Source organism: Manihot esculenta, chromosome 18 (genome assembly GCF_001659605.2).
Source record: "Manihot esculenta cultivar AM560-2 chromosome 18, M.esculenta_v8, whole genome shotgun sequence".
NCBI lineage: Eukaryota > Viridiplantae > Streptophyta > Magnoliopsida > Malpighiales > Euphorbiaceae > Manihot > Manihot esculenta.
The window spans coordinates 5,484,785-5,510,535 of NC_035178.2; the positions used below are offsets into that span (position 1 = coordinate 5,484,785).

General features: G+C 35.5%; 2 protein-coding genes across 5 annotated transcripts; one reads left to right on the plus strand and one right to left on the minus strand.

Moving 5' to 3' along the window:
* Positions 1-119: 119 nt before the first annotated feature.
* Positions 120-20,697, plus strand: LOC110606557 (chaperone protein dnaJ 1, mitochondrial). 4 transcript variants are annotated; one of them, XR_002486532.2, is made up of 20 exons: positions 121-339; positions 452-557; positions 709-801; positions 902-993; positions 1,165-1,248; positions 1,446-1,484; positions 2,402-2,572; positions 2,663-2,704; positions 2,796-2,883; positions 3,423-3,487; positions 3,601-3,663; positions 3,748-3,820; positions 6,957-7,048; positions 14,610-14,681; positions 17,056-17,112; positions 17,684-17,732; positions 17,817-17,886; positions 18,714-18,803; positions 19,577-19,773; positions 20,363-20,697. XR_002486532.2 is itself a non-coding variant. In XM_021745416.2 (19 exons), coding segments are annotated over exons 1-19 (1,377 nt in total). In that variant the 5' UTR covers positions 120-309; the 3' UTR covers positions 19,523-19,967. The 4 variants fall into 4 exon arrangements, 3 of the variants coding, with proteins under 3 accessions (XP_021601108.1, XP_021601107.1, XP_021601106.1); XM_021745416.2 differs by lacking the exon at positions 20,363-20,697 and having other exon boundaries at positions 120-339; positions 19,522-19,967; XM_021745415.2 differs by lacking the exon at positions 20,363-20,697 and having other exon boundaries at positions 120-339; positions 19,541-19,967.
* Positions 20,698-20,896: 199 nt separating this feature from the next.
* On the minus strand, positions 20,897-22,737 carry LOC110606559 (purine permease 3). Its single transcript, XM_021745417.2, has 2 exons — positions 21,899-22,737; positions 20,897-21,402 (listed from the first exon to the last, which is right to left on the minus strand). Exons 1-2 carry the CDS (start codon positions 22,616-22,618, stop codon positions 21,052-21,054), a joined length of 1,071 nt encoding a protein of 356 aa, XP_021601109.2. The 5' UTR covers positions 22,619-22,737; the 3' UTR covers positions 20,897-21,051.
* Positions 22,738-25,751: the final 3,014 nt, after the last annotated feature.

Sequence of the window (25,751 nt, forward strand, 5' to 3'; positions counted from 1 at the left end):
CGGCTGCCATTTTTAACCTTTCGAAATTAAAGGTGTTTCTTTCGCGCGTGCCCCTTTACAGTTTGCTCTGAAACGATACCGTATTTGTCACTTAAGCCCTCAATTGACCTGTGTAAAACCCTTGACGCAAACCGTTCTGTAGAAAATATTTATCGCTGCACAGAAACCAGTGCAAAAACTCGGCGAAATTCTTTTCTTGCTCAACAACGACGGATAGCGGATTTAATTCTCTCTCATTTCTTGTTTGATTCTTTTATAAAACCTACGCTATCTCTTTCAATTTTCTATTATCACTTTTTTGGCTCCAAAATGGGAAGATACGGTTGGCTAACAGCTCTAGTAAGTACTTGAACTCAAAATCAGAACTAAATTTCTTTACCACCTAGACAATAACAACTAGTAAATTTCATTTCTAATGATATTGATTTCTTTTCCAATTTTTCTTGCACAGTCTCGTCGGCATTTGCTGTCATCCGCGGCTGTAGAACGGGCCGTCGGTGGAGGAGATTGGCACCGGAAAGTCTCTACATTGCGCCGAGACCTTTTTTGGGATGGATGTAAGCTCTTGATTACAAGCTTAAGCTAATTCAGTAAGCCTGGCTTTTGCACTGGCGATTCTGGATACTTCATGATATTAACATGGAATTACTTTTGCTTTCTGGTGCTTATTTGTGATTATTTGACTTTATTTTTTTTTCCCTTCATAAGTTCTGTACAGTTATAGTTTTGCTATTGGGAAAAGTAATAGTTCTGGGAAAGCTGAAATACAGTTGATGAACTGCAGATATATTCATTCCACAGGTCTTAATTTTCTTTCTCTTTGCAGCTGGAAACCACATTTATCAGAGATTGACTGATTGATGCTCACATTTTCTGTTTTATGTTCGGTTTATTTGTCAAGGAACTTGCAATGCTAAGGAATCAAGTTACTATGAAATTCTTGGTGTTCCTGAAAATGCGAGCCAAGATGAGATCAAAAGAGCTTTTCGTTCAGTGAGTGCATTTTGGGCATAAGCTGCATCTTCTCTAGTTGTGGAAATTTATTTACTTGCCTTAATTTGTCTTTATAGAATTCAACAGCCTTTGTTGTCCTCCTCTTCTGTCACTTTGTAGGTAATGGTATTCTTGTTTTTTCATCTTGTTCCTTTCATTCTTGTTTTGCAGCTTGCCAAGCAGTACCATCCAGATGCAAATAAGAATAATCCTTCTACAAAGAGGAAATTTCAAGAGATCAGAGAAGCCTATGAGGTCTGTATCAGTCACTGGCATTCTTACTTTTTCGTGCTTTTATTATGTTCTTTCATTCTTTTATTATGTTCTTCAGTTTATCTCTTTCTTAGGGGATTGCTATAATTTTGCCTTACTAATGGGAGGAAAATAATTATCAATTTTCCTAAAATTTTGAGTTATATAATAATGATGTTTTTCACTCTGATAAAATTCAGGTATTGAAAGATTCTGAGAAGAGGGCAGACTATGATGGGGTAAGAATCTCTTTCCTTTTCTATCATGTATTGTTTTCTGATTTTGCTGGTTTTCCCTATTAATCAATGCTGCAGCGAGCATTTATTAATTATCTTTGGTATGTAAAGAGTAGTTAGTGCTGACTTTTACTCTCATTAAAGTTCTCAAACTCGTTTGTCAACCTAGAATCGATGAAGAGGCTGTGAATTTCGAATCATAAAATCGTAGGATTCTTACAATTGACATATATATATGTAAGTTGTAAAATCTTAACAGTTTTACGGTTCAATTTTACAATAGGATTTTACAACCTCTTCATCGATTCTCGGTTAGAAAAGTGAGAATAATTGGTGTAATATTTTCTTCGCTTGAGAAGAATTAATGTAATATTTTTGAACTAAGTTCTCAAACTTTGAAAAGATATAAACACAAGTAATAGAAGTATTTGATGAATAATATATAGAAATTAGATTACATTTATAATAGTAATAATATAATAAAAGTCGTTCAAAATATTATAATAGATGTGCATGATAATTGTAATAGCATAAGTAATAGCCATCATAACATTTAAAAACTTAAAAATCTAGAAATGATGTTAAAATAAATAAATGACAATTGATTTTAAAAGATAATCATTTTATTTTGAAAGTTCAAATATATAAAATCGTAAAACTGTAGAATTATAAACTCATAAAATTGTGTTATTTTTTAATTCTATTTCACTATTTAAAATTGTGTTTATATGTCGATAGATTCTGATTTTACATATGTTTTCACTTGTTTTAGTGATTTTAACTCGTAAAATCATTTTAGTCAACTTGCGATTTTAACAACTATGCTCATTAGAAATTAGGAAGTGATTATCTCAAAATTTGTGTTTCTAACAATGAGTTTTGAACTAACTGAATTGCTCTTATCTTTTTGTCTAATGAAGAGGCATGCTAGAAGTTCAGAGAAGGTAGAATATGGTGCAAATCGTGCAGATTGGTTTGGGTATGATGCTGATGATGCAGCAAAGTTTAGATCTGGTGCTGCAAATGCAGGGGGGTTTACATATTCTTATCGAAGTAACTTCTCTGATTCATTCCAAAAAATATTCTCCGAGGTACTCAATATTATCATGTTTACATCCTTCATCTTTATATGCTATGTTTCACTGACTTACTGGAGATACAATTTATTTCACTCTATATAGATCTTTGAAGATGAGACCAATCAGTTTGCATCTGACATTCAGGTTAAATTGTTTTTCCTTTAATTTCAAATGCTTATTTCTAGCTGATTCCTATTTTTCTGACAAATATGTGTTGTATCTTTAAATTACATAGGTGGAGCTACTACTCACTTTTACTGAAGCTGCAAGGGGATGCACAAAGAACCTGTCCTTTGATGCGTATGTTCCTTGTGATTCATGTGGTCAGTAAGTAAAACTACCATTTTCTTAGGATCATATTTTTTTTGGGGAATCCATGAAGCAAAAATCTCTTATGTATACAAGAATCTTTATATACTTTTCTTTGCAATCTTATTCATCATTTCTTTATGCATGCTCACCATGCTCTGGAATCTTTAAACTATATATTCATTATTACTAAGCATTCCTGCAGCAGATTTCTTTTTCTTTGGATGCCCCTGCACAATTTTTTATTTAAATAGGAAATATAGATCCATGCTATTTGAGGGGGGGAACTCACTAATTTAAATTCTAACTTAGGAAAGGTAACTGTTTTGGACAATTGTGGAAGAAATATACTTTGCAGCAAGCAAATTTAAGCTTAGTATTTCTCTCTCTAAATGGTATTGTTGGAGAAGCTTATCTTTGAGGGCTTGCAAATGGGTTCAAGTGCAATACTTCTTTGCTCTTAGTCCCCTTTGAAGTTATCTCCTTTGAGACTTTTCATTACACTATTATAAATCATTGCTTTTCTTCATTCCTTGCCCTATCCATAATACAGATGGTCGTGGCTTTCCAGTTGAAGCCAAAACAAGAGTTTGCCCAACTTGCAGAGGCATAGGAAAAGTAAGTTTCTTGAAGCTCCATATAGATAACAATTGATGAATAAAACTGCATGAAAAGATTCATTTATCAAAAATGACTTTTTTTTTTATAACAATATACAAAATCTCAACCAGATTACAATTCCTCCATTTACCTCAAATTGCAGCACTTGTAAAGGGTCAGGCCGAATCATTAAGGTTAGATGTGAATTCCAGTAAACAAATAAATTTGGTTTAATCTGCACTTATAACTCTTATTTATGTTTTATGTATTTGGCACAGGATTACTGTATGTCATGCGGAGGATCAGGGGTGGTTGAAGGTGTTAGAGAAGTGAAAGTTACAATACCAGCAGGTTGATTTTCATGTTGTTATAATGCTATGGTTCAGATTTAGAGAGGTCAACTTTAATATTTACATGGACTTAGTCTCATGATAATTCATTACAATAATCTGAGATCTGACCCATTATCGTGTTGGCTGAATGAATCCTCCCATATAATATTTCCATAATAATGTCTATTGCCACTAGTTTCATGAAATTGTAAGAATCAGTTTGAAAAGTTATATTTTAATGATGCTGTTGTAGAATAGGCTCCATTTATTGATATGTATACTACATATTTCTATATTTCTTTTAAAAATACGTATATGAGAAGGATAAAATTTGGTTTCTGTGTTGGACTTATGTGAAGGTGTTAAATTTGGATAGAGTGCTGGCCATATTAGACATTAATTCATTTTAATATGGCTTTATATAAGTGATTGAGTTGCTTTACACATCTAAATGAGTAGCCAAGTCAGTGTTGCAACAGTACCATTTATGTATTGCCTTTTGTTATGTGTCCTTGAATAGGATCTTGTCAACAGGTCGATTAACTGGAAAATCCTCCTCTCGCCAGACTGATTTTCCTTTGTTAATATTTCTGCTTTTCTTTGAGGAACCTATTGTGAAATAAATTGAGAACTCGTTTGAGAGAATTCTCGGATCTCATAAACTAATGAATAAATATTTTCTGAATGTTTTATTTAATGATTTCAAGTCAAGTGCCTTTTTATAGTGAAGGCTACATTTAGATTGCATCAACATTTGAATTTGAAATACTTCCTATCTTTTATTAAAATTTAAAAATTAAACTAAAGATAGCACCAAGCTAAGATACTGATCTTATTTGCTGCAACTACTTTGATCAGAATCTATCAAATAGAAGGATAATGCATATCCATAATATTATCCTCTTCTTGGAGAAAAAGCTTATCCTCAAGCTTGTCCCTAGTCATCTAGTTCAATAATAGGAGACCATGGATCCTTCAACTCCACCCAAAATAATGTTTTGTACTGATGGTTAATAGAATATATCTCATCGCAGTTGTAGCAAAGGCTTTTAGCTTGACGTTCAACCATTTCTATCCTGCCAAGTCTTTTGACAAATGGAATTGAAATGCTTTCGACATTTGAAGATGCTGCATATGATTTCCCTTAGAATCATGAGTTAAACTACCAGTAGATGGTAGAATGACCCATAAGTTGTCATCATCCAATCCAGTTGTTATTTTTTCTTGAATGTTCGAGCAAAATTCATTACCGTAACTAAATTGAGAGGGTTTTGTAGTTTCACCTAAAGCCGAATAGTTTCAGACAATCCTACAGTAAAAAAGTCAACTTGTTTATTAGTTCGAACAGTTGTCGCTTTTGCCAATAAGAATTGAAATCGGCACCAATAATCTTCTAATGATCCAACTTGCTTCAAATTCACCAACTCTCTCCAAGGGATTGCTATGCAAAGGATGATCAAATTGCAAGTTGGAGTTCTCCCTGAACATTTGTCATGTCATTCCAAGTTCTTCTTGTTCAAGTCTGTAAAACCAAAATTGAACCTCACCAATAAGATGGAAAGCAGCTAGACTGACTTTATCTACTTCTGCCGTTCGTTGATTTGAAAAAATTATTCACAGCGATTAAGCCATCCAAGCGGGTTGTTGAAGACATCAAATGAGGGAAAGTCAAGATTCCTATATCTAGGCACTACTCTCATTCCATCTTGATTTTGGTTTGCTCCTCTATTGAAGGTTCAAATGAGCCCCAAAACTTGATGAGCCAAGTCGTTGAATCGAGCATCGGTTTATTACATGAAATAGTTCAACTTCTCTTTCAAATTTGTTGAATCACCTATGATGATGGGCTTTGATACTAAGTTGTTATGTGTCTGGAAAATTCTTCTCTCACCAGAATGATATTTTCTTGTTAATATTTATGCTTTTCTTTGAAGAATTTATTGTGAAATAAATTGAAAACTCTTTTGAGAGAATTTTCGGATCTTACAAACTGATGAATAATATTTTCTTATTTTTTGAATGTTTTATTCAATGATCTCAAGTGCTTTTTTATAGTTGTTGAATCCTACGTCGGTTTGGAAATGGAAAATGGGAAAGGGTAATGTGCCCTTATATAGGTCATAGACACTAGGTCTAGCCCACATGTAATATGGTATCAAAACCTTCCCATCGATATTGGACCTCCATAAATGTATCGCTAAATGCTTCAATGTGGTCCAGGGCGTGAGAGGTGTGTTGAATTCTACGTCAGTCGGTTTGGAAAAAGGTAGGAAAAGGGGTCATGTGCCCTTTATATGGGCCATAGGCACTCCTTCCCTTTTGAGCTAGCTTTTGGGTGAGTTAAATCTGATTCAAATTTAACAATAGTGAAGCCTACATTCAGATTGCATCAACATTTGAATTCAAAATACTTTCTATTATCTATTAAAATTTAAAATTTTAAAATTAAACTAAAGATAGCAACTAAAAAAAAATCAAATTAGAGATAACGAGTTAAGATGTTGATCTTATTTATTGCAACCACTTTGATCATAATCTATCAAATAGAAGGATAATGCATATCCATAACACTCTTTCACCTTGTATTTTCCCAATGTGGAACTAGAATTCCTAACTTTCCCTCCTTAAGTCCAACCAGATAATTGTCACTTGACAATTAGTTAGTAACAAAGCAACATGAACTAATTATACAGCCTTATGGACGATTGAAATCTACATTCCAAATTGAGCTTTGATAATAGTTAAATTTGGAAAGAATGCTGGTTAGACACTAATTCATTTTAATATGGGTTTGTACAAGTGATTTAGTTGCTTTACACATCAAAATGACTAGCCAAGTTAATTGCAACCCACTCATTTATATATTAACTTTTCACCTTATATTTTCCCAATGCATCTTTAGCTGAAAATTGAATAACTAATATAGTCGAGACACTAGTTAGTTTGCGGTCCAAGTGAAGTCTAGCATTGACTATGAAGTGCTCTGCACGGTGAAAACAAGATGAGAGAAATTTTTGCTTTAGAACTTCACTTTACACATGTTATTCGTTTGTAGAGACTAAATTTTAGTATTCATGCTTTGTTATTGAAATTCATCTAAATTTCTTTCATCTTAATTTTTTTTTTTTTTGTAACGTTTTGAATAAACTGTTTAGGGGTTGATTCTGGAGATACAATCCGTGTTCCAGAAGCTGGTAATACTGGGGGACGAGGACATCAACCTGGCAACTTATTCATTAATCTTAAGGCATATTCTCTTTACCCCCTATTTATAGTGACACAAAGTTGTTTTAAGGATATCTTTTTGTTTTCTTTTATTGTGATTTCCCTCTCATGCATATTGCCTTTGACCCTAATGAATTGAGTTCTAGTGCTTTAAGAAGGTTCCCAAACCTAAGAATTTAGTAAAAATACTAAATAGAATTGACTTGAGTTGAATTCGTGCATTTTAGTACTTTTCGGGCACACCGTTTCGATATTTTTCCCTCTCATGCTTTTCAATGTTGAATTACCTAGTTCAAAGAAAGACAGCAAAGCAAAGAACTTTCACTACTGTAATTTTCTTTTATATTTATATAAAAGGCATATATTGGGGATAAAACAGGAGAGTGTTAATTAAGATGATTTGTTTATGTGCATTGTAGTGAACTGTATGTGCTTGTATGGAAATGTGATAAATTAGTGGTAAGAGGGAGGAGGAAAAAGCAGGGGCAGCACTAGGAAAAAATTTTAGGGGGTCTGAAGATAAATTGCTAGTTGCTACCCCATGATAAAAAAATTTCCCTTTGAAATAATAATAATATGGAGGAAAAAAAAAGATTTTCGTATGCACCCTATAATTTTAAAGAATACATATGCCACAATAATCGAAGATATTTCCTCTCATGATTACTGACAATAATGATAGTAATATAAATGGGGGAAATAATGTTTGACACTTAAACATATGCAATTAATTATAATAAATAATTGATTACTATATTTTATTTTTTATTAGTTGTTTTCAATTAATAACTCTTTAAAATGACCTTTGAAATATACATCAATAGTAATATTTTTAAATATATGTTCTTAAGATTTAAATGTTATCAATAATTTTGAAGGGGCCTTTATAGATAATCGAAATAAATTTAATATATATAATTTCTTTCTTTTTTTCCTTGAAGTTTTTTTTTTTTGGGGGGGGCTCCCCTTGCACCTGCCTAATTCCGCCACTAGGAAAAAGGAAAGACCTAAAATGACATAAGGGGAAGTGTTAATGTGAAACTGGTCTCAAACTATAGCCGACCTCGACTAGTTTCGGATTAATGCTTAGTTGATTTTATTGCTGTATTGATATTGAAGGCATTTTATTATTATCTTAGTGCCCCCCTCTCATCCTGCTTTCATTTGTTCTGTATGTCTGCCATAGCTGTCTGACTTATCATGAGCAAGTTCTGTTCCTATGAGTTTATGGTTACTGGGAAATTTGGTTGGAATTTTTTTCATTTGATAATTCAAATGCCTTACAATCTGCATGTTTTATTTGTAACATTTGACGGCTGTTAACCCTTCCATCTTCCTGCCCAACTTCCCCTATAATGGTTGAAACCGATGATGAAAATAAAGAAGAAAGAAAGCAGAAACTTTGAGAGAAAATACTTAATTATTCCCCTCAAGTCAATTGGGGTATATATACTATTTACAAGAGTACATATTAGGTAAAAAAATAAATTAATTTTCTAATTGTAGCCTAATCGTATTCCAATTATATCACATAATCATATCCCTAATTATCACTACAAATCTAGGTTATTTACAGAAAGAATCTCAACACTCCTCTTCAAGCTGGTGCGTACATATCATATGCTCCAAGTTTGTTACAAATATACTTGATTCGTAAATCTTGAAGAGATTTTGTGAAAACGTTAGCTAGTTGATCATTCGAATTGATAAAACTAGTAGAAATGCATCACAACTCAATCTTTTGCCTAATAAAATGGCAATCCACCTCTATATGCTTTGTCCTCATGAAAAAATGGATTTGATGCAATATGGAGAGCAGCTTGATTATCACATATCAGCTTCATTTGGCCAGTATCCATGGTTTCAAATCGCGGTCGCGGGTAACGGAAACAGGCCTGTAACGGTCATAACGTAATGGTAACGGCTTGTCGCGGCACAAATTTTTTTAGAAAATTTGTGAAGTCCATGAAATTAAAATATATTGAAAGATATAATGAAAATTAAGTTATACAACTTATAAACAAGTACAAATATATTAAATAAACATAAAATACATAAATTTTAAACATTATATGTAGTAACTTACCTCAATTACCACCAGAATGAGCGTCTAGCAGGTTCTTGAGTAGATCCACTACCTTCATCTTGTGATTGAGAGCTTTGATCTTGATGATATTGATAGTATTGTGATGGATCAAAGCTGAAGAATGAACCCATACCAAATTGATCACTAGGATTGGACTGGGTTTGAGTGTGGGAGAATGATTGCTCTGACAAAGATAAATCAGAATACAATGCAGGAGGCTGATATGGATATGGATTTGAGTATTCACATTGAAAATTTCCTCTATATCCATAATCACTAGTAGAGGTTGCTTCCATTGAAGATTCACTTGTACCATAAGTCCCATATCCATAATTATCTACATCCATAGAACACTCTCCATGTGCAACACCTTTTCCCTTATCACTGCTACCACCAGAACCACGGGATCTGTGATATGTATGTTGCAAAGTTGGAGCTGGAGCTGGAGATGGAGATGGACTATGCCTATGATATGAAGAGGGATCATCATGTGATTGTAATGAACTAGTAGCTCCACGACCTTCACCTCTTCCACCCTGACCACTACCACCATCATCATCATCACTGGAACTAGATAGTATAAAAGAATCTTCAGGTTCAGCATCACCACTGCCTCCAATATTATGTCCATGAATTGGAGCATTAACTTGTTGTGATTTTGATGGAGCAGGCTCATCCTCCTCTAGCCAAGGATTTTCTTCACCATCAAGCACAGGATTTTCCCTTTCCTCCAACCAAGGATTTAGTGGATCATCTTCCTTGAAAATGTAATCCAAATTAATTGGATTATAACTCTTTTCTAGCTCATGCTGACTCTTTCTGCTCAAATTCCTCAACTTCAGCTGCATATTGTAGTGAACAAAGACGAGTGCATGCAATTTTTGATATCGTAATCTGTTCATCGTCTTTGTATGTATAAGTGAAAAAATGCTCCAGTTTCTTTCACAATTAGATGCAGAAGTGGTTTGACTCAACACTCTTATTGCAATTCTTTGTAGTTCAGGAGCACTTTTACCATAATGTATCCACCATTCAGCTGCATTAAAACATATAATAATTTTAGTAATATAGGTTATTTTCTCAAATATTTGATTTTATATTTTAGAACACTAAAAATATAACATAATGTGTAAATCTTATATTTTTACCTGGATCAGTGAATTTAATGGCTTTTTGTGCTAAGGCGAGTCCAAAACTCTCCATTTTATGCTTATAAAGTTGTGTCTACACCAATAAGAAAAATTATTTGCTTTATTATACTACTAAAATTGTTTATTAAAATTATTCAAGTTAGTTATATATTATATACTTGGTTCAATGCATGGCCTTGATTTACCAAATCACTCTCTAGCCTTTGAATAACATTTTTAAGGCCCGCCATAATTGCACTATCATTTCCAATATCGTGTGGACCATACTAATATTGAGAATTCAAAAAATATCCAGCAAATCATAAAAATATTATTAAAATTTATAAGATATAGAAATTATTAAAGTATTAAGTATTAAATTTATGTGCTTCTTACTAGCCGCAAGCAAATCATAATGTAATTGAAAATTCCAACGAGCATCAATAATTTTCCAGTAGTCTATGTAACTTTTGGAATTTTGCTTAATAGCCAATTTTGCTTAATAGCCAATTTTGCTCGTTCCATTGCTTCATATATAAATCCCATTGTTGGTTTTTCATCACCATCCACTAATCTCAACACTTTAAGCAATAGCTCTTGGATTTTTATAATTTGCTTGGCTTTCGCCCAAAAATTTCTTCCCTCTCTATCCAAGCTAAGAACAATTTTTTTAGCTTCATAAGCTGGTCCACTGGTAGCCTGGCCATATTTACTTCCTATCCATTGCTCGGATTCAAACATATTTCTTAACCCCGTTCTACATCGAAGAAGACTCTCCAATGCAATAAAATTAGTTGCAAATCTAGCAATCCCGGGGCGAATTATATCTCGACCATCAGTGAATTTCTTCATGTAATTTACCACCCAATTATGATTGTAAATAAATTAGGTGATAACTTTTCCTTGCTCAATGATGGTCTTTATATTCTTCCTCTTTCCAAAATCTTCTAAAATTAAATCAATGCAATGTGCACTGCATGCTGTCCAATACAAATTTTGAAACTTCTCCATCAACTTTTTGCCACCAAATTTAATAGCAGCTTCATTATCAGTCACTACTTGGACAATTTTGCTTGGGCCAATTTCTTTAACCACCTCCTTCATGATCTTGAAGTAATATTCTCCATCTTTTCGTTCAACATTACTTGCATCTATGGATTTATGGAACACTGTTCCACGAGGAGAGTAGACTAGAAAATTAATTATACTCATTCTGGTTGGTCCGCTCCATCCATCACACATAATGGTAACTCCTCTTTCATTCCACATGCCCTCAAATGAAGCAATATATTTCTTCATTTCTTTGTATTCATTTTTCAAATATACTTCAGATATCTCATATGCTGAAGTTGGTGATACATTAGGTCCCACTTCAACGGCCGTTCTGAGTAATGGCTTTGTCCATGGTGACTCAACCACACTAAAAGGTAATCTGTTGTGAATAACAAAATTACCAAATACTTTAAGCAACTTTTCTTTCTGCGACTTAAGCCATTTGGTTTTAATCTTTGGTTGTTTTAGACTCCGTTCTTTTCTATTTCAATTTTAGCTGCTACTAATCTAGAAGCAGGTGTTGATGTTTGCTCAACAAATCTTGATGCTTCTCTACCTCTTTCACGATCGGTCGCTGAACGACTAATTCTCGAGCGAGGAGGAGCTTGATGGCTACTCCCACCACTTTCATAATGAGAAGCTCTCCTTCTATAAGCATCTTCATCAAACTGCCACATGCTTTCGTGTCTCGCAATTTCTAGTTCAATATCTTCTTCGTCTGAATCTGAACCCTCAACTTCTGTTATCTTCATGATTTCATCTTCCAACTCCCTTGCCCTCTTTGCTTTATCCCTTTTTGCAGCTTGAAAACCCCTCAACATATTTCCCATGTCTTTTTTTACTTGCGCAGAAACTTTTTGACAACCAGCAACTTGCCCTGGTATATTTGCCAAATGCTGCTTCAAGCGAGTTATCCCCCCAATTATTTTTTTACCACAAAAATTACAGGTCATTTCTCCTTTTTTACCCGTAGGAGTGGTAAAATTCCATCCAATATTTTGACTTGGTTTATCAGATCCCTCTCTCGACATTTTCAAATTATCAAATAATATACTGTAAAATAAAAAATATATTATCAAATTAATGTGCAACTTAACTTAAATTCAAATTAATGTGTAAACAAAAAATATATTATAATAAAGTAACTTGTATGCTGTAACTTGTAAGTTATAACTTGTAAAGTTCATGAAATTAAAATGTATAATTAAAATTAAATTATATAACTTAATAATAAGTACAAATATATCAAATAAACATAAAATTCATAAATTTTAAACATTATATATAGTAGCTTACCTCAATGGAGGCTGAAAATAAGTATGGATTATTGGAAGAAGAAAACTATGGCAGAAGAACTGAAATGGAGGAGAAGTGCTGCTGCTGCCTGCTGGAGGCTGGAGGAAATGGAGAAGGAGAAGTGCTGCCTACTGGACTGGAGGCTGGAGGAAATGGAGAAGAAGTGCTACCTGCTGGAGAGACTCAAAGTGCTGGATGGAAGAGAGACTAAAGTAAAGACTAAAGAATAAAAAGAAGTAGAAAAGGTAGAGAAAACATTTTTGAAATTTGCATTTTCAGTTTTTCACGTGAAGCACAGGCTGGAGCTGCTGGACAAACTCTGCAAGATTCCTGGAGCTGCTGACTGGACAAAATAATGCAAGATTCTTGATGATTTGATATAAAGGAAAGTAACGGCCGTTATTTGAAATCATGCCAGTATCCCTATATTTCAATTCTTGGAGGAGTTGCTTCAACCAAATGAGTTAGGATATTGCTAGTCATAGCTTGATATTCTGCTTCTGCACTTGATTTTGCAATCACATCCTGTTTTTTACTTTTCCAGGATATAAGATTCTCTCCAATCATAATACAATATCCTGAAGTAGATCGTCTATCTGAAGGGGAACCTGCCCAATCTGCATCAGAATAGCCAACAATTTATGAGTGACCCTTGTCCTCGTAGAGTAGTCTCTATCTTGAAGCTCCTTTGTTATATCTAAGAATGCGAATAACTGCATCCCAATAACTACTGTATGGGGTTTGAAGAAATTGATTAACCACAGTTACAATAAAGGAGATATTTGGTCGAGTGATAGTGAGATAATTGAACTTGCTAAGTAATCTTCTGTATCTAGCCGGATCTTTAAGTGACTCCCCCTATTCAGGAACCAGTTTGACATTTGGATCCATAGGAGTATCCACATGTCTACAGTCTAAGATATCTGTTTCTTCCAATATATCCAAAGCATATTTCCGTTAAGAAATCGCAATACCTATTTTAGACTGTGACACTTCAATTTCCAAGAAATACTTCAATTTCCCCAGGTCTTTTATTTGGAAATGATTGAACAAATATTGCTTAAGCTGAGAGATTCCATCATTTCCTGTAATGACAATATCAACATAGACCACCAAATAGATGTATCTATCACCATTATGACCAAAAAATACGGAATAATTAGACTTACTTCAAGACATTCCAAACTGTTGAACTACAATGCTGAATCGTTCAAACCATGCTCTTGGAGACTGTTTTAGTCCATACAAAGAGCGCCGAAGACGACACACTAAGTCTGACTCTCCCTGAGTAACAAACCCGGGAGGTTGCTCCATGTAAACTTCTTCAGCGAGCTCTCCATGAAGAAAGACATTTTTAATGTCCAATTGATGAAGGTTCCACTTATCGAACAAAATTTATATTGGCTACTGGAGAGAAAGTATCACTGTAATCAAGTCCAATGATCTGCCACTCACAAGTGAACCAAGTTTTTTGGCTCTGATACCATAAAACCGAAGATGAGAAGAAATAAAGCAGAAGTTTTGAGAGAAAATACTTTATTATTCTCCTAAAGTCAATTGGAATATATATACTAGTTACAAGAGTACATATTAGGTAAGAAAATAAATAAATTCCCTAATTATAGCCTAATCATATCCCGATCATATCACATAATCATATCCTTAATTATAACTACAAATGTAGGCTATTTACAAAAATAATCTCAACAGTAGTCATAGTTTCTTTTGACGTGGGGACTTTTTTATACATGTTAAGGACTTATCTAGTTATATGTTTTATCTATAAATTTTGCCCTCTTAAATGTCATTTGATAGACTGGATTTTTTAAAATCCCTTTATGGTAACTGTTATGAAAATGAACCAGCATTCAGAAATAACTTGTGTCTGAAACTGTTTTAGAGAAGCTCTTAGCTTTTTTTCTATAGGTGTATTGCTATGAACATGAATATTATAGTCGTTTTAATGGTTTTCTGCTCTCAAACTTAATTTAACTTTTTTTTTTCTTTTTATGATGCAGATTGCTGATGATCCTGTCTTTACTAGAGATGGTGCAGATGTCTATGTGGATGCTAATATTAGCTTCACCCAAGTGAGTACTGAATTCACATGTAAAATTTAAAATTTTCTTCAGTTTACTTCTGTTAATTAATATGTTTTGGCCATATTCAAATATAATTGTTTTCACAAACTTGGAAGTGTGTCATTGTTGTTCATGGGCTTCCTTGTATTATAGTGTCCGGGAACCAGTCTCCTTCTGAGACTTCAAAATTATGAGCCATGTGATTTCAGAATCTAAAATGAATGTGTTAGCAGACTCAGCCTCAACAAGATCCAGCTATAAGTGACAGCTGATGCTGCCACGTGTTGTTGAGATTTCAGTATTGTTGCCAGGTTTCGGTTGTTTCTTAAGTTGTTATTGTTTCCTATTTCAAGAGTCATGTTTTTAAGGATTAAGCTCTGTTCTTAGTGGTTAATTCATGACGTTGACGGTGCAAGTTAGTTTTTCCTTAGTGGTAGAAGGGTGATTCTCTTTAATGGTTTCTTGTTTTTAGAAGATGGGTATGTCTCCCCCTTGTATTTAATTGTAGCAACAACCCAATAAAAGAAATACGAGAAAATTTTCAAAAGTTTTTTAGCATTTCAAGTCAAGAGATTTTTAGGTTCCTTACTTCTTAAGGAGTTTGTTCCATTGCAATCATAAGTCACAAAATTCCCAGAAAATTCGAGCAACAAACTCATAACCCGATCCATTTCTAAGGACCCTAACATCTGGTATCAGAGCCAAGGGTTATGGGCGACTCAATCCAACTGTAACTTGATCAAATTCTTGCCCTATTCTTGAAAGAATACACTGCAAACAAGGTTCGCCAAGAAGAATTAAGTGTTAAGTTGGAATCTCTTACCCATGACATTAAGCACTTGTGACAGAGGGAAGCAGCCACTTTTTCATATCCAGAGGCAAGGGAGTAGTAGGATCAACGAGTTCAGATAATTTATGCAATGGTACAATTGTCCCACAATTCACCAAATTAGATTTTCTTCGTTTCAATGGTCAAGAAAATCCATTAGGATGGCTGAGTAGGTGTTAGCACTTCTTTTGACACCAACAAAACTCTGTAGAAGAAAAAAAAATTAGTTAAGCTTCTTTTCATTTGGAGGGTAGCTCTCCATTTTTAGGGTACAACTCAATTGTGGTTTCTGCGGTTAATGCAAGATTTTTCGAACTTAATTTGGGAAGAGTTCAAGCACCAATGCAATCTCCATTTTGGACCATCAATCCGTAGTAATAAATTGGGGAGCTAGCAAAATTAAAACAAACATAAATGGTTGTTGACTTCCAAACCTAATTTGAGGTTCTTATCTCAGCGGGTTGCAAGAATACATTGTTGTGGAGGTGGAACTTCATCAACCAATAGATCTAGTCATAGTCATGAGCATATCAAAACTCTATGAATGGAAAAATTGGTCCATATGTGCTGCAAGTCCTTCAACTAATCGTTCATCTCAACAGACAACGGAAGCAAATGGTACTGAATAATTAAGCACTTGAACCATAATAAGATGGAGGAACAACGACGAAAAGAACTTATAACTATGATGAACCCTTTGCTTGAGGACACCAGTGCAAGAAACTATTCTGATTGGATTTAGTAGATGATGACTTGAAAGATATTGTAATGGACCAGCTACTAGCTGAACAATTCCCAGAAATTTCTTGAGTTTGCGCCTGAGGACAAGCGCATAGTGGAGAAGGGTAGTAATGTTAGCAGACCCAGCTTCAGCAAGATCCAGCTACAAGTGACCTTTGATGCTGTCACGTGTTGCTGAGATTTCAGTATTGCTACAAGGTTTTAGTTGTCATTTCGTTGTTCTATTTTCAATCTTAGTGGTTAAACCATGGTCTTTGTGGTTAATCCATGATGTGGATAATGCAACTTAATTTTTGCTTTTCTTTAACAGTAGGAGGGTGATTCTCCATATTACTTAATATTGCTTAATAGTTCCCTGATTTTAGGAGATGGTTATGTCTTTCACTTTCATTTAAGTGCAGCAACTGAATAAAAGAAATATGAGAAAATTTCCAAAGTTTTTTAATACTTCAACTCAAGAGATTTTCAAGTTCTCTCCCATTACAACCATAGGTTGCAAAAAGAAAATTTTGTCTCCAGAAAATTCCAGCAACAGATCTATAACCCAATCCATTTCTAAGGACCCTAACAGAATGTGTCATTGTTACTCTTTTAGCATGTCTAGATCTCTTTTGCTTTGATTATCAGCAATTATTTAACAGTGGATTTGGTTTCTTGTACAATTGTTTCAAGGCTCCATAACCAGTTAAAATGACAATCCCATAGTCTTCTGTCCTTGGATTCTTCATATTCCTTAATATGCTTGTAGAATTATAAATTTTGTTCATAGTTAAATTAATATTGTCAATAAATCAAAATTTCCCTTTCTCACAGGCCATCCTTGGCGGTAAGATTGACATTCCAACTTTGTCGGGAAAATACCAAGTAAAGGTAATGAGTCTTATCATTATTTATACTTACCTCTCTGTTCAATTATATCAAATGTTTCCATGTATATGTTAAAAAAGTAAAGGCGTCTATTGTGGTTTTGATCATTGTTTTTTACTTGGACTTTTAAGAGATGCCTTATTAGGCATGATATAGATATGAAAGATTGTAGTGATCGAGAATATGTACCAGCTTTCCCAGAATTTTCTGATTTGAGGAGCAAGTTTTACTTAGGAAAAAAAAAAAGAAAAAAAGAACATAGTCTTTCTAAAATTGGCCGACAAAATTGCTTGAATATGGGCATATTGCAGAAATTTGACATGATTTGCCTGCAGTAGTTATGCAGCAAAGCCTGAAAAAAATCAGAATGTTGACAGGGTGAAGACCAATTGATAAGCAAGCTTCATAAATTGAAAATACATTGCCATCAATTTATATCACCTTCATGTATTCTTCCCTTCGCTAAGTTTCAACTTGTAATTCTAGTTGTTTGCATATTATTTTGGCATAGCTCTGGTGACTCAGACTGTCCCACACTAACTTCCCATGCTTTGTTGTTGTACATGCTCTTCAGATACCAAAGGGAGTTCAGCCTGGACAACTTATAGTACTAAGAGGCAAAGGTATATTAATTTATGCCCTAGATCCTGGCATCTGTTTCTTGTAATTTTCCTTGTAAATATACTTATTTTTTTAAGTTCATACAGGGCTACCAAAGCATGGTTTCCACAGGGACCATGGAGACCAATTTGTGCGGTTTTGCATCAACTTCCCCACGTAAGCTCTTTTCTTTCTTTCTCTCTAGGAGGATAGAAGGGAGTGTTAACGCTGTTTTTTCCTATGAAAATAGGAGTTACATTTCAGGTCTATTTGACATTGTTATTAGAGTAGTGGTTGAGAAAACACTTTCTTAAATGTATTATTTAAGAATATTAAAAATTGATTTAAAATTATATTTGACATATTTAGTTATAAGAGCGTGAAAATAAAAAAAATAAAAAAAAAAAGCTTTTTTCAAACTACTTTTTCAACAACATTTAGAATTATGCTTTTTCATACAAGTGTTCTATAATCCTCAACCACAATGCCAAACAGGCTCTTCATGTCCCACTTGTATGCTTGTTTGACATTCTGTTTCTAATTTCAACTATTCTGATGTGTGAAAATGTGCTTTGTGATTTGTGCAATTTACCAATTCAAGGCTGAGAAGCTTGCACAACATAAGGTCATACCAAAACTCTATATGTAGCCAATATACATGAGACAATTACATAATGAGGGTAACAGTTAATGTACTTCATCCTATAGATGGGCCATGTGCTTTGGGCATCAGTACTAGCAACTGAGTAGACTTTGGATTCTAGAGTATCCAAACAGGGCCTTGGTTTGTGAGTGTTGGTCATGCGGTATGAAGGACCATACCAAACTTATGACAGCCAACAATTTCAAAATAAGTCACTTGGCATGCTTTCTCTGATTTCCTGGTGAACAGTTGCATTTGTCGTATTTTATTGCTGAAGAGGGGATTTACTACAAGTTTACAACTATGAGTTTTTCCCCCTCTTAGAATAATACATCTCTGTTGTGTTTTGTTCTCATTTTAGTGAAATAAATGAACGGCAACGTGCTATACTGGAGGAACTTGCTCTGGAGGAGATAAAAAATGGAAATGGTACCTCAATTGAAGGAAATTGGTAACTTTGCTTCCTTGATAATACATTGTTAGATGCTTCTTGCTCTTGAAACTTTGCCTCTATGGGCTGCATTAGGTTTCGATTTATTAAATTTTGACCATAAATTAATGCAACTATTTTATTGCATTGCTTAGTATAAATCGTAAATGTCCCTAGTAATAAAGCTGTTAATGAGGAAGAATGAGGTATGGATGGTTACTCAAGATCTGTTCAGATGTCAGGACATTAGTTACTAGCTATCGAAGCCAATGCATGAGTAACTGTTTTGCTTCAATACTATTCTAGATGACCATGAAGGCATGAATTTTGTTATAGGAAATATTCACCATGCGTCATACCTGTATACATACTGTTGCCAATGAAGACTTTGTGAGGTCTGTTTGGGATCCATGATGGAACTAAAAACAAAATGGGCTGCGCCATACAACTGTTATACTAATTTGCTTATATGTATTGATGTTTACTTCATGGATTGTCTTGATTAACGTTTTTATATCATAATATGCCTTTTTTTTCCTTTTTTTTTATCTTAATGTTAACAGTGGGTTTTCAGTATGACCAATTTATTAGCATTCTAGAGAATTGAATGACTGTCTAAAGGAATAGCCTTACTGTAGTCTTCTGATGTCTTATTTGGATTATTTTATGTGAAAACTGTCCAAATGTTTACTGCATATTGTTGGCTGCTTTAGTAATTTTTCTACTGATTGTGATGAAGATCCTGAAATGGATAACAGGCTTTATCAGCAGCTATCTACTGGTTGAACTTACAGGTGGCAGCGTTTTCTTGAGCACGTGAAGGGACCTACATTTATGCTTGAATTTTCTCTATTCATGTTGGCCTTGCTGTTCCTTCACAAAATCATTGGATGAATTCTGAACCAAGATGACCTTCCGTGGGAATATGTACACCAAAATATTCATTCATATATTGAATTCATCTTTAATGGGGGAGGTCTACTGTTAGAAGGTATCAATTCTGACACTGACATCAGCAGATATACATTATGATGCAGGACTGTCTGCAGATCTTACAGTTAGTGTTGAAATTTGAGGTTTTTGTAAAGGAAAAAATGCATAGGGATTACAATATTAGGGGAATTTTGTCTTGGATCCTACACAATGAAATCCTATTTAACTTTTTTTATGAAGGAATTCACTTGCTTATTTTTTGAGTCCATAATAAACCGGGTGCAAGCAAGTTAGTTTTCTACAAAAATTCATGGACGACATAAATTTCCTTCCACCAAATGTGTGGGGTTTGGCTTACCTTTAAATCCTTGATATCCAGTCTAAGGATGTCAACATCAATGCGTGTAAGGCCAACTATAGTGGTGATATTCGTCGAAACTTGAAATCCTTCCACCAAATGTGCGTTTTTTTTTTTTTTTTGGGCGGGGGGTGAAATAATTTTCAAGTTGATTGGCATATTAAATGCATGCTGAACAGTGTTATCTTTTGCGTTCAATTCATAATTATGCACTCTTTGTGAGTGTGGTTTACTGTAATTGTGGAATATGTGAAAAGGAAATTAATGTGTATGTTTGTGCTGACTGCAGACTAGGCTTAGAGGAAATGGACACTGTACAAATCCATGTTTCGCAGGAGTGAAGTGGAATGATTACTTTCTCTTACTGGGCGACACCTCAAGAATCAATTTGGCTGGCGTTACATTTCGTTAGTGATGTAATTACCAAAGATTGATATAAATATACTCGATTATTTCTTCTTTTTTTTCCGAAATTATAGAAATAGGCAAATAAAAGAGCATAAATGCGTTGCACTTACTTTTAGATAGTTTAGCCTTTATCACTCGGTTAAGCTGTCATTGTTGAGAAAATTTGGATCCTTGCAAGCAAATTCCAGTAATACAAGGACTGGAATTCTTTCTTTCCTTTGTCTCTTCTATTATCAGCAATACTTTTCTTTCTACTATTTTTCACAGCTGTGCTGTTCGCTCTCTATTATTCCTTTTGTTTCTTGTTCAAATCGTCAAATCTCTATCTTGCAAAGTTTTTTCCTTTTTTTTCTGTTGAAATAATCTTGCAACGAATGTTACGATTTGAAAAAACAACCAGAGGCTCAAACCCACCGAAAATAAAGACTTTTGTTTATTCTCTGGTATGATATTTGTTCCCAAATTCTCATTAGAGTAGTAAACAAGCAGAAGGACAGGAAGATTGATATATTCTGAATACATGACAAACAAATAATCATACGATAGCAATCCAGGAGCGTTGGCATGTGTTCAAGCATTTGCCGTTGGATTAGAAGATGGAAACATTTCTGTTTCAGGAGCAAGATTCTTTTTCTTGTTTTGTTTGATCTCACCATAGAAGTAAGAAACAAAACCCCAAAGAGAAAGCGCAAGAGCAACGCCTTTTTCTGCCTTAAAATTCTCTTGGTAGAAAATGACAGCCAGGATCTCTGTGAGTGGTAGGAGAACAGCTATTATGATTCCTGATAACAAAGACGAGGAACAAAAGACGACTCCGATGGCTCCCAGGAAGAATGCCTGCCAGATTATTGCACTCCACACTATTACCACGTAATACTTTGTTTCACCAAGCCCGAAGTCTCTTGCTTCCCTTGGAATCACCTGCACAATATCCACGTATGTATCCATTAGACTTTACATTTTTTCTAATTTATTTTTAGAATTATTATAATATTATTATATGAGATATTAGTATTTGTATGAGAATTGCTCATTCTAAAAGAATAGAAATTCTTAGCTACTCAGCGTTAGTCCACTAGAGTCGGTGGTCACTTTTTGAAGTGGACTTGCGGTTGCCATGTTCCATCATTTTCGCTTTCCATTGGCAAATTATGAACTCTTTTTCTTTAACCTCATTATTAAACTTCTATAAATTTTTTTATCACATATTAAAACTTCCATAATTACATCCTATTCCTTCACTTTTTATTATTACATTTTTTAATCATTTACTCACTTTCCACATTAATTTAATGTCTACCCTTGCACCTATGCATGAAAGAATTTTCCAATTTTCTAAAGCAAATATATTCATAATGAGACTAGAAATAAACGGAGGCCGGCAAGAGAGAGAGAGTTTAGAGGTAAAAATACAAACCTTGAAGTCTTTGTTAACCAGCATCCCTAAGGTGCAAAAGACAGTAGCAAACAGACACATAACCAGCTGAATCTCCATCACAAGAGTATAGCTAATTTCCTGCTTCGACTTCTTGTACGTCAACTCCACCAATGGCAAGACAAATCCATACAAAGCTGCAGCCCCCAGCGTCATAATAAACCCCATAATATACTCTTTGTTAGATTCATGTTTCGGCCGATCACTGCTCGTATGCAAAGCTAAGACACCAGCCCCAACGCTCAACAAAACCACCGCGTTTATTGAATAAAAATTGAACTTTTGTTTAACCAAAAGAAACGCAAAACCAGCAGTGAACCCCAACTGGGTTGCAATGATCAAAGCAGATGTTGAAACTGGAAGACGAGCTACCCCATAAGCGTAAAGATAGTCGTCAAGGCCGGTGAGTAAACCGATGACGGTGGCGGCGATGAACAGATGACGATTCATGTAGAAGAGTTTAGTTGTGGGTTTGTTGGAGCGGCGGCGGTGTAGGTAGCTTATGAAAAGGGGTATGAAAATGATTGGCCAGCCGGCTGTTTCAAGCCAGCTTGAGAGCCAAACACGGTTGCCTCCATGGAGGAAGTAGAGACGCATTATGAGAGGGCCACCGCAGTTGCCTAAAGCTAAAAGGATGCAGTTGAAAACCAGTAAAGATCTTCTCGTAGTATTGTTAAGTGGAGGCTTTTCGTTAGTCTCCATGACGAAGTGAAGCCTCCTACTCTTGCTCTCTGCTTTGCTTCTTTCTCTGTATTTGTGATAATTAGAGAAGATGTTGGTTCTTTTTTTTTAAACAAAGAGAGGAGATGGTTCAGCAAAGCTTTTCTTTTATAAGAATCCTTAAATATAAAAGAATATAATAGTTTTTTTTTTGAATAAAAAATATAATAATTTTTTATTATTTAATTTTTATTTAGATTTTGAATTTAAAATAATAAATAAATAGAACTTTAATTTATATCGATAAGATCTTTTGATATGTATACATATATTTCCAATAAATATTTTTCATTAAATTATCTACATAAGCGTGTTTTTTGCAATAGGTTGATATGGTCTGTGGTGCAGGGCATTTCTATCCATATAAGGGCCCCACTAATTTCTTAATGAACAATTAAAATTAATATTCGAGTATTCGCTTTTTTCATTTCTCAAAGGTAAAAAAAAAATTAACATATGATATATTTTTTAAAAAAGAAAAATTCAGCCCATTATACTAACCAATAAAAAACGGTTAAAAAGTATATTATTGAAAGATTTATTATTTAATTTTTAAATATTATTATTATTATTAATGATTTTAATAAATATATTAAATATTTTTTATCAACAAAATAATTTTTTATTTAATTTCATTTATTTTTATCATTAAAAATATAATAAAAATTTAAATTTCTTTTTTTTCTTTTTTTATTCTTTTTCTTCTCCCCACCCTCTTTCTTTTTTAAAGAGAATTTTCTTTTCTTTTTTTATTCTTTATTTTTTTATTTTTTTATTTTTTTTAAATAAAAAACTATTTTATTAACTTTAATAAATTTTTAAAAATGTAAGTGATGACCGCTGGATTTCTTCACCCCGGTCCAGGGCCTTGCCCACCACCTAAAGCCCACAAAGTAAAGGCCCATCTACTTGGTACTCAAAGCAGGCCCGGCTCACCCAACCTTCAAGGACGGGCTCGACCAAACTTCCTCGCTTAAATCGACCCAGTCCGCGATCACAGGCCCTTTCCTCTCTAGCCCAACTCTCGGCCCAACCCAGGATCCAGAATGATACTCACCAGACAGCCTGGCAGATCCGCTCGAACGTACGCACAAGGAGAATCAGAGGCCGTTACGCATGGGGCAGGCGCCTGATACCCTCGTACGCCCGAATCTGTATGGCAGAGACACGTGGCCCAATCCTGGAGAAGCCTTTACACGTCACCAGCAAGCAAGACGAAATAGATAAAAGGGAGTCCCCTCCTCAGAAGATTTAAGTTTTATCTCTCAATACAAAAACCCTTGTAAAACCCTATTCTATTGGATCTCAGATCATCAATTGGCGCCGTCTGTGGGGACCGACGAAGATCTTTTCATCACCGGAGTTTTCACTCTTAAAGAAACCCATTGAGATCCACGATGGCTAATCACCACGAAAGTAACCTTAACGTCCCAAATGACCTAAGCTCTGCCCAAGAGGGGCAACAATTCTCCTTTTCTAGTCCTACGACATTAAACAACCAAACACCTGTTCCTCTGAATCCCTCGCCAAGTTTGGCAGGGAATACTCCCGCCATCACCTTGTCTAACCAAGATCTTCAAAACATGGCTTTCCAGTTACAGAATACCGCCCACTGGTTGGGGCAGATAATGCAACAGAGAGGCCTCAACACCCCAGCAAATACACTCCCGGTTGTAGAGGAACCTCAGACCAATGACCCCCGACCTGCACCTGACCGTCTTCAAACCAGCAGCCGCGATACTGAAGAAAGAGGGAGAAGAGCCGGCGAAGGGGAAGGACCGGAGGCCCGAATCCATGGGAGGAGGGCGAGAGAGATGATAGAAAATGAGGAGGTGGATAACTATTTCGCCGAAATAACCGGGTGGACGGGAACCGAAGCAGAGGAGGAGGAGTACCACCTGGAGAAAAAACTCAGCCCAGAAGACGAGAAGGTGGACCAAAAGTTGAAGAAACTGAGAGAACAGCTCCTCGCCGAGTTAGGTAAGAAAGACCAAAGCCAAACCTCTTTGCCTACTTCTTCCCCTTTCTCAAAATGGGTGCAGCAAGAGACTGTCCCTAAGAAGTTTATGATGCCATCAACGGCGGCTTATGATGGAACTGGTAACCCGAGGGAGCACGTCATGAACTATAAGACCTTCATGGAGTTGCAAACTCTGTCTGATGCCTTAATGTGTAAAGTATTCCCAACGACGCTCTCGGGACCAGCGCGGGCGTGGTTCAACAGCCTTGAGGCCAAAAGTATCAGGAGTTTTGGAGACTTAGCCATTCGCTTCATCAGTCGATTCATAGCCGGAGTGCCAGCGGAGAGGAAGACGAGCTACTTGGAGACAGTAAGGCAGAGAGAGGGTGAATCACTCAGAGAGTATGTCGCTCGTTTCAATACGGAGGCCCTGCAGATTCCCGATCTTGATGAAGGAAGGGCGGTAGAGGCAATGCAAAAGGGAACGACCTCTGCCGAGTTCTTCGGTTCCTTGAGCAGGAAGCCTCCCACATCCCTGGCCGAGCTGATGCAGAGAGCGGAGAAGTATATAAGGCAGGATGACACCTTAGTAACGAGCCGATTTGCCAAAAGGATGGCAGGAAAAGAAAAAGCCTCAGAAGAAAGGAGGCCGGAGAAACATGAAAAGAAACACGGCAAGAGGCCCGAGCCATACAAGCAGGCCTGGGAGCGAAGGGAGCAAAGGCCTCCCCCTCCACGGGCCCTTGAGCCAAGGATGCCTCCCCCTTGGGTCCCTGAAAAGCCGACTCCATTAAATGCGTCCAGAGCCGAGGTGCTCATGGCTGTCCAGGATAAGGATTTTCTCCAGTGGCCCAAACCTATGAAGTCGGAAGCAGATCATCGGAATCCTGACAAATACTGTCAGTATCATCGGACGCATGGCCACGATACCAAAAACTGCTTCCAGTTGATAGCAGAGATCGAGAGGTTGATAAAGAGGGGGCACCTAAAGAATTTTGTAAAGAAATCAGAGGGACAAAGGCCTCAATCCAGCCCGGCGGTTCAGGCGTCGAGGAGAACAGGAGCGGGACCAATGAACGATGGATCCAGTGGGACCATCAACATGATTGTTGGAGGAGCGGGGGGATGGATGGGCCGCCGAGGGAAGAAGAGAAA

Bases quoted from the DNA above. Each gene is read 5' to 3' on its own strand.
- LOC110606559 (XM_021745417.2), bottom strand. From the start codon at position 22,618: ATGGAGACTAACGAAAAGCCTCCACTTAACAATACTACGAGAAGATCT. The intron at 21,403-21,898 runs GTTTGTATTTTT...GATATTGTGCAG, and splicing joins TGGTTAACAAAGACTTCAAG to GTGATTCCAAGGGAAGCAAG.
- LOC110606557 (XM_021745414.2), top strand. From the start codon at position 310: ATGGGAAGATACGGTTGGCTAACAGCTCTA. The intron at 1,485-2,401 runs GTAAGAATCTCT...TGTCTAATGAAG, and splicing joins AGAGGGCAGACTATGATGGG to AGGCATGCTAGAAGTTCAGA. The intron at 2,884-3,422 runs GTCAGTAAGTAA...TCCATAATACAG, and splicing joins TGTTCCTTGTGATTCATGTG to ATGGTCGTGGCTTTCCAGTT.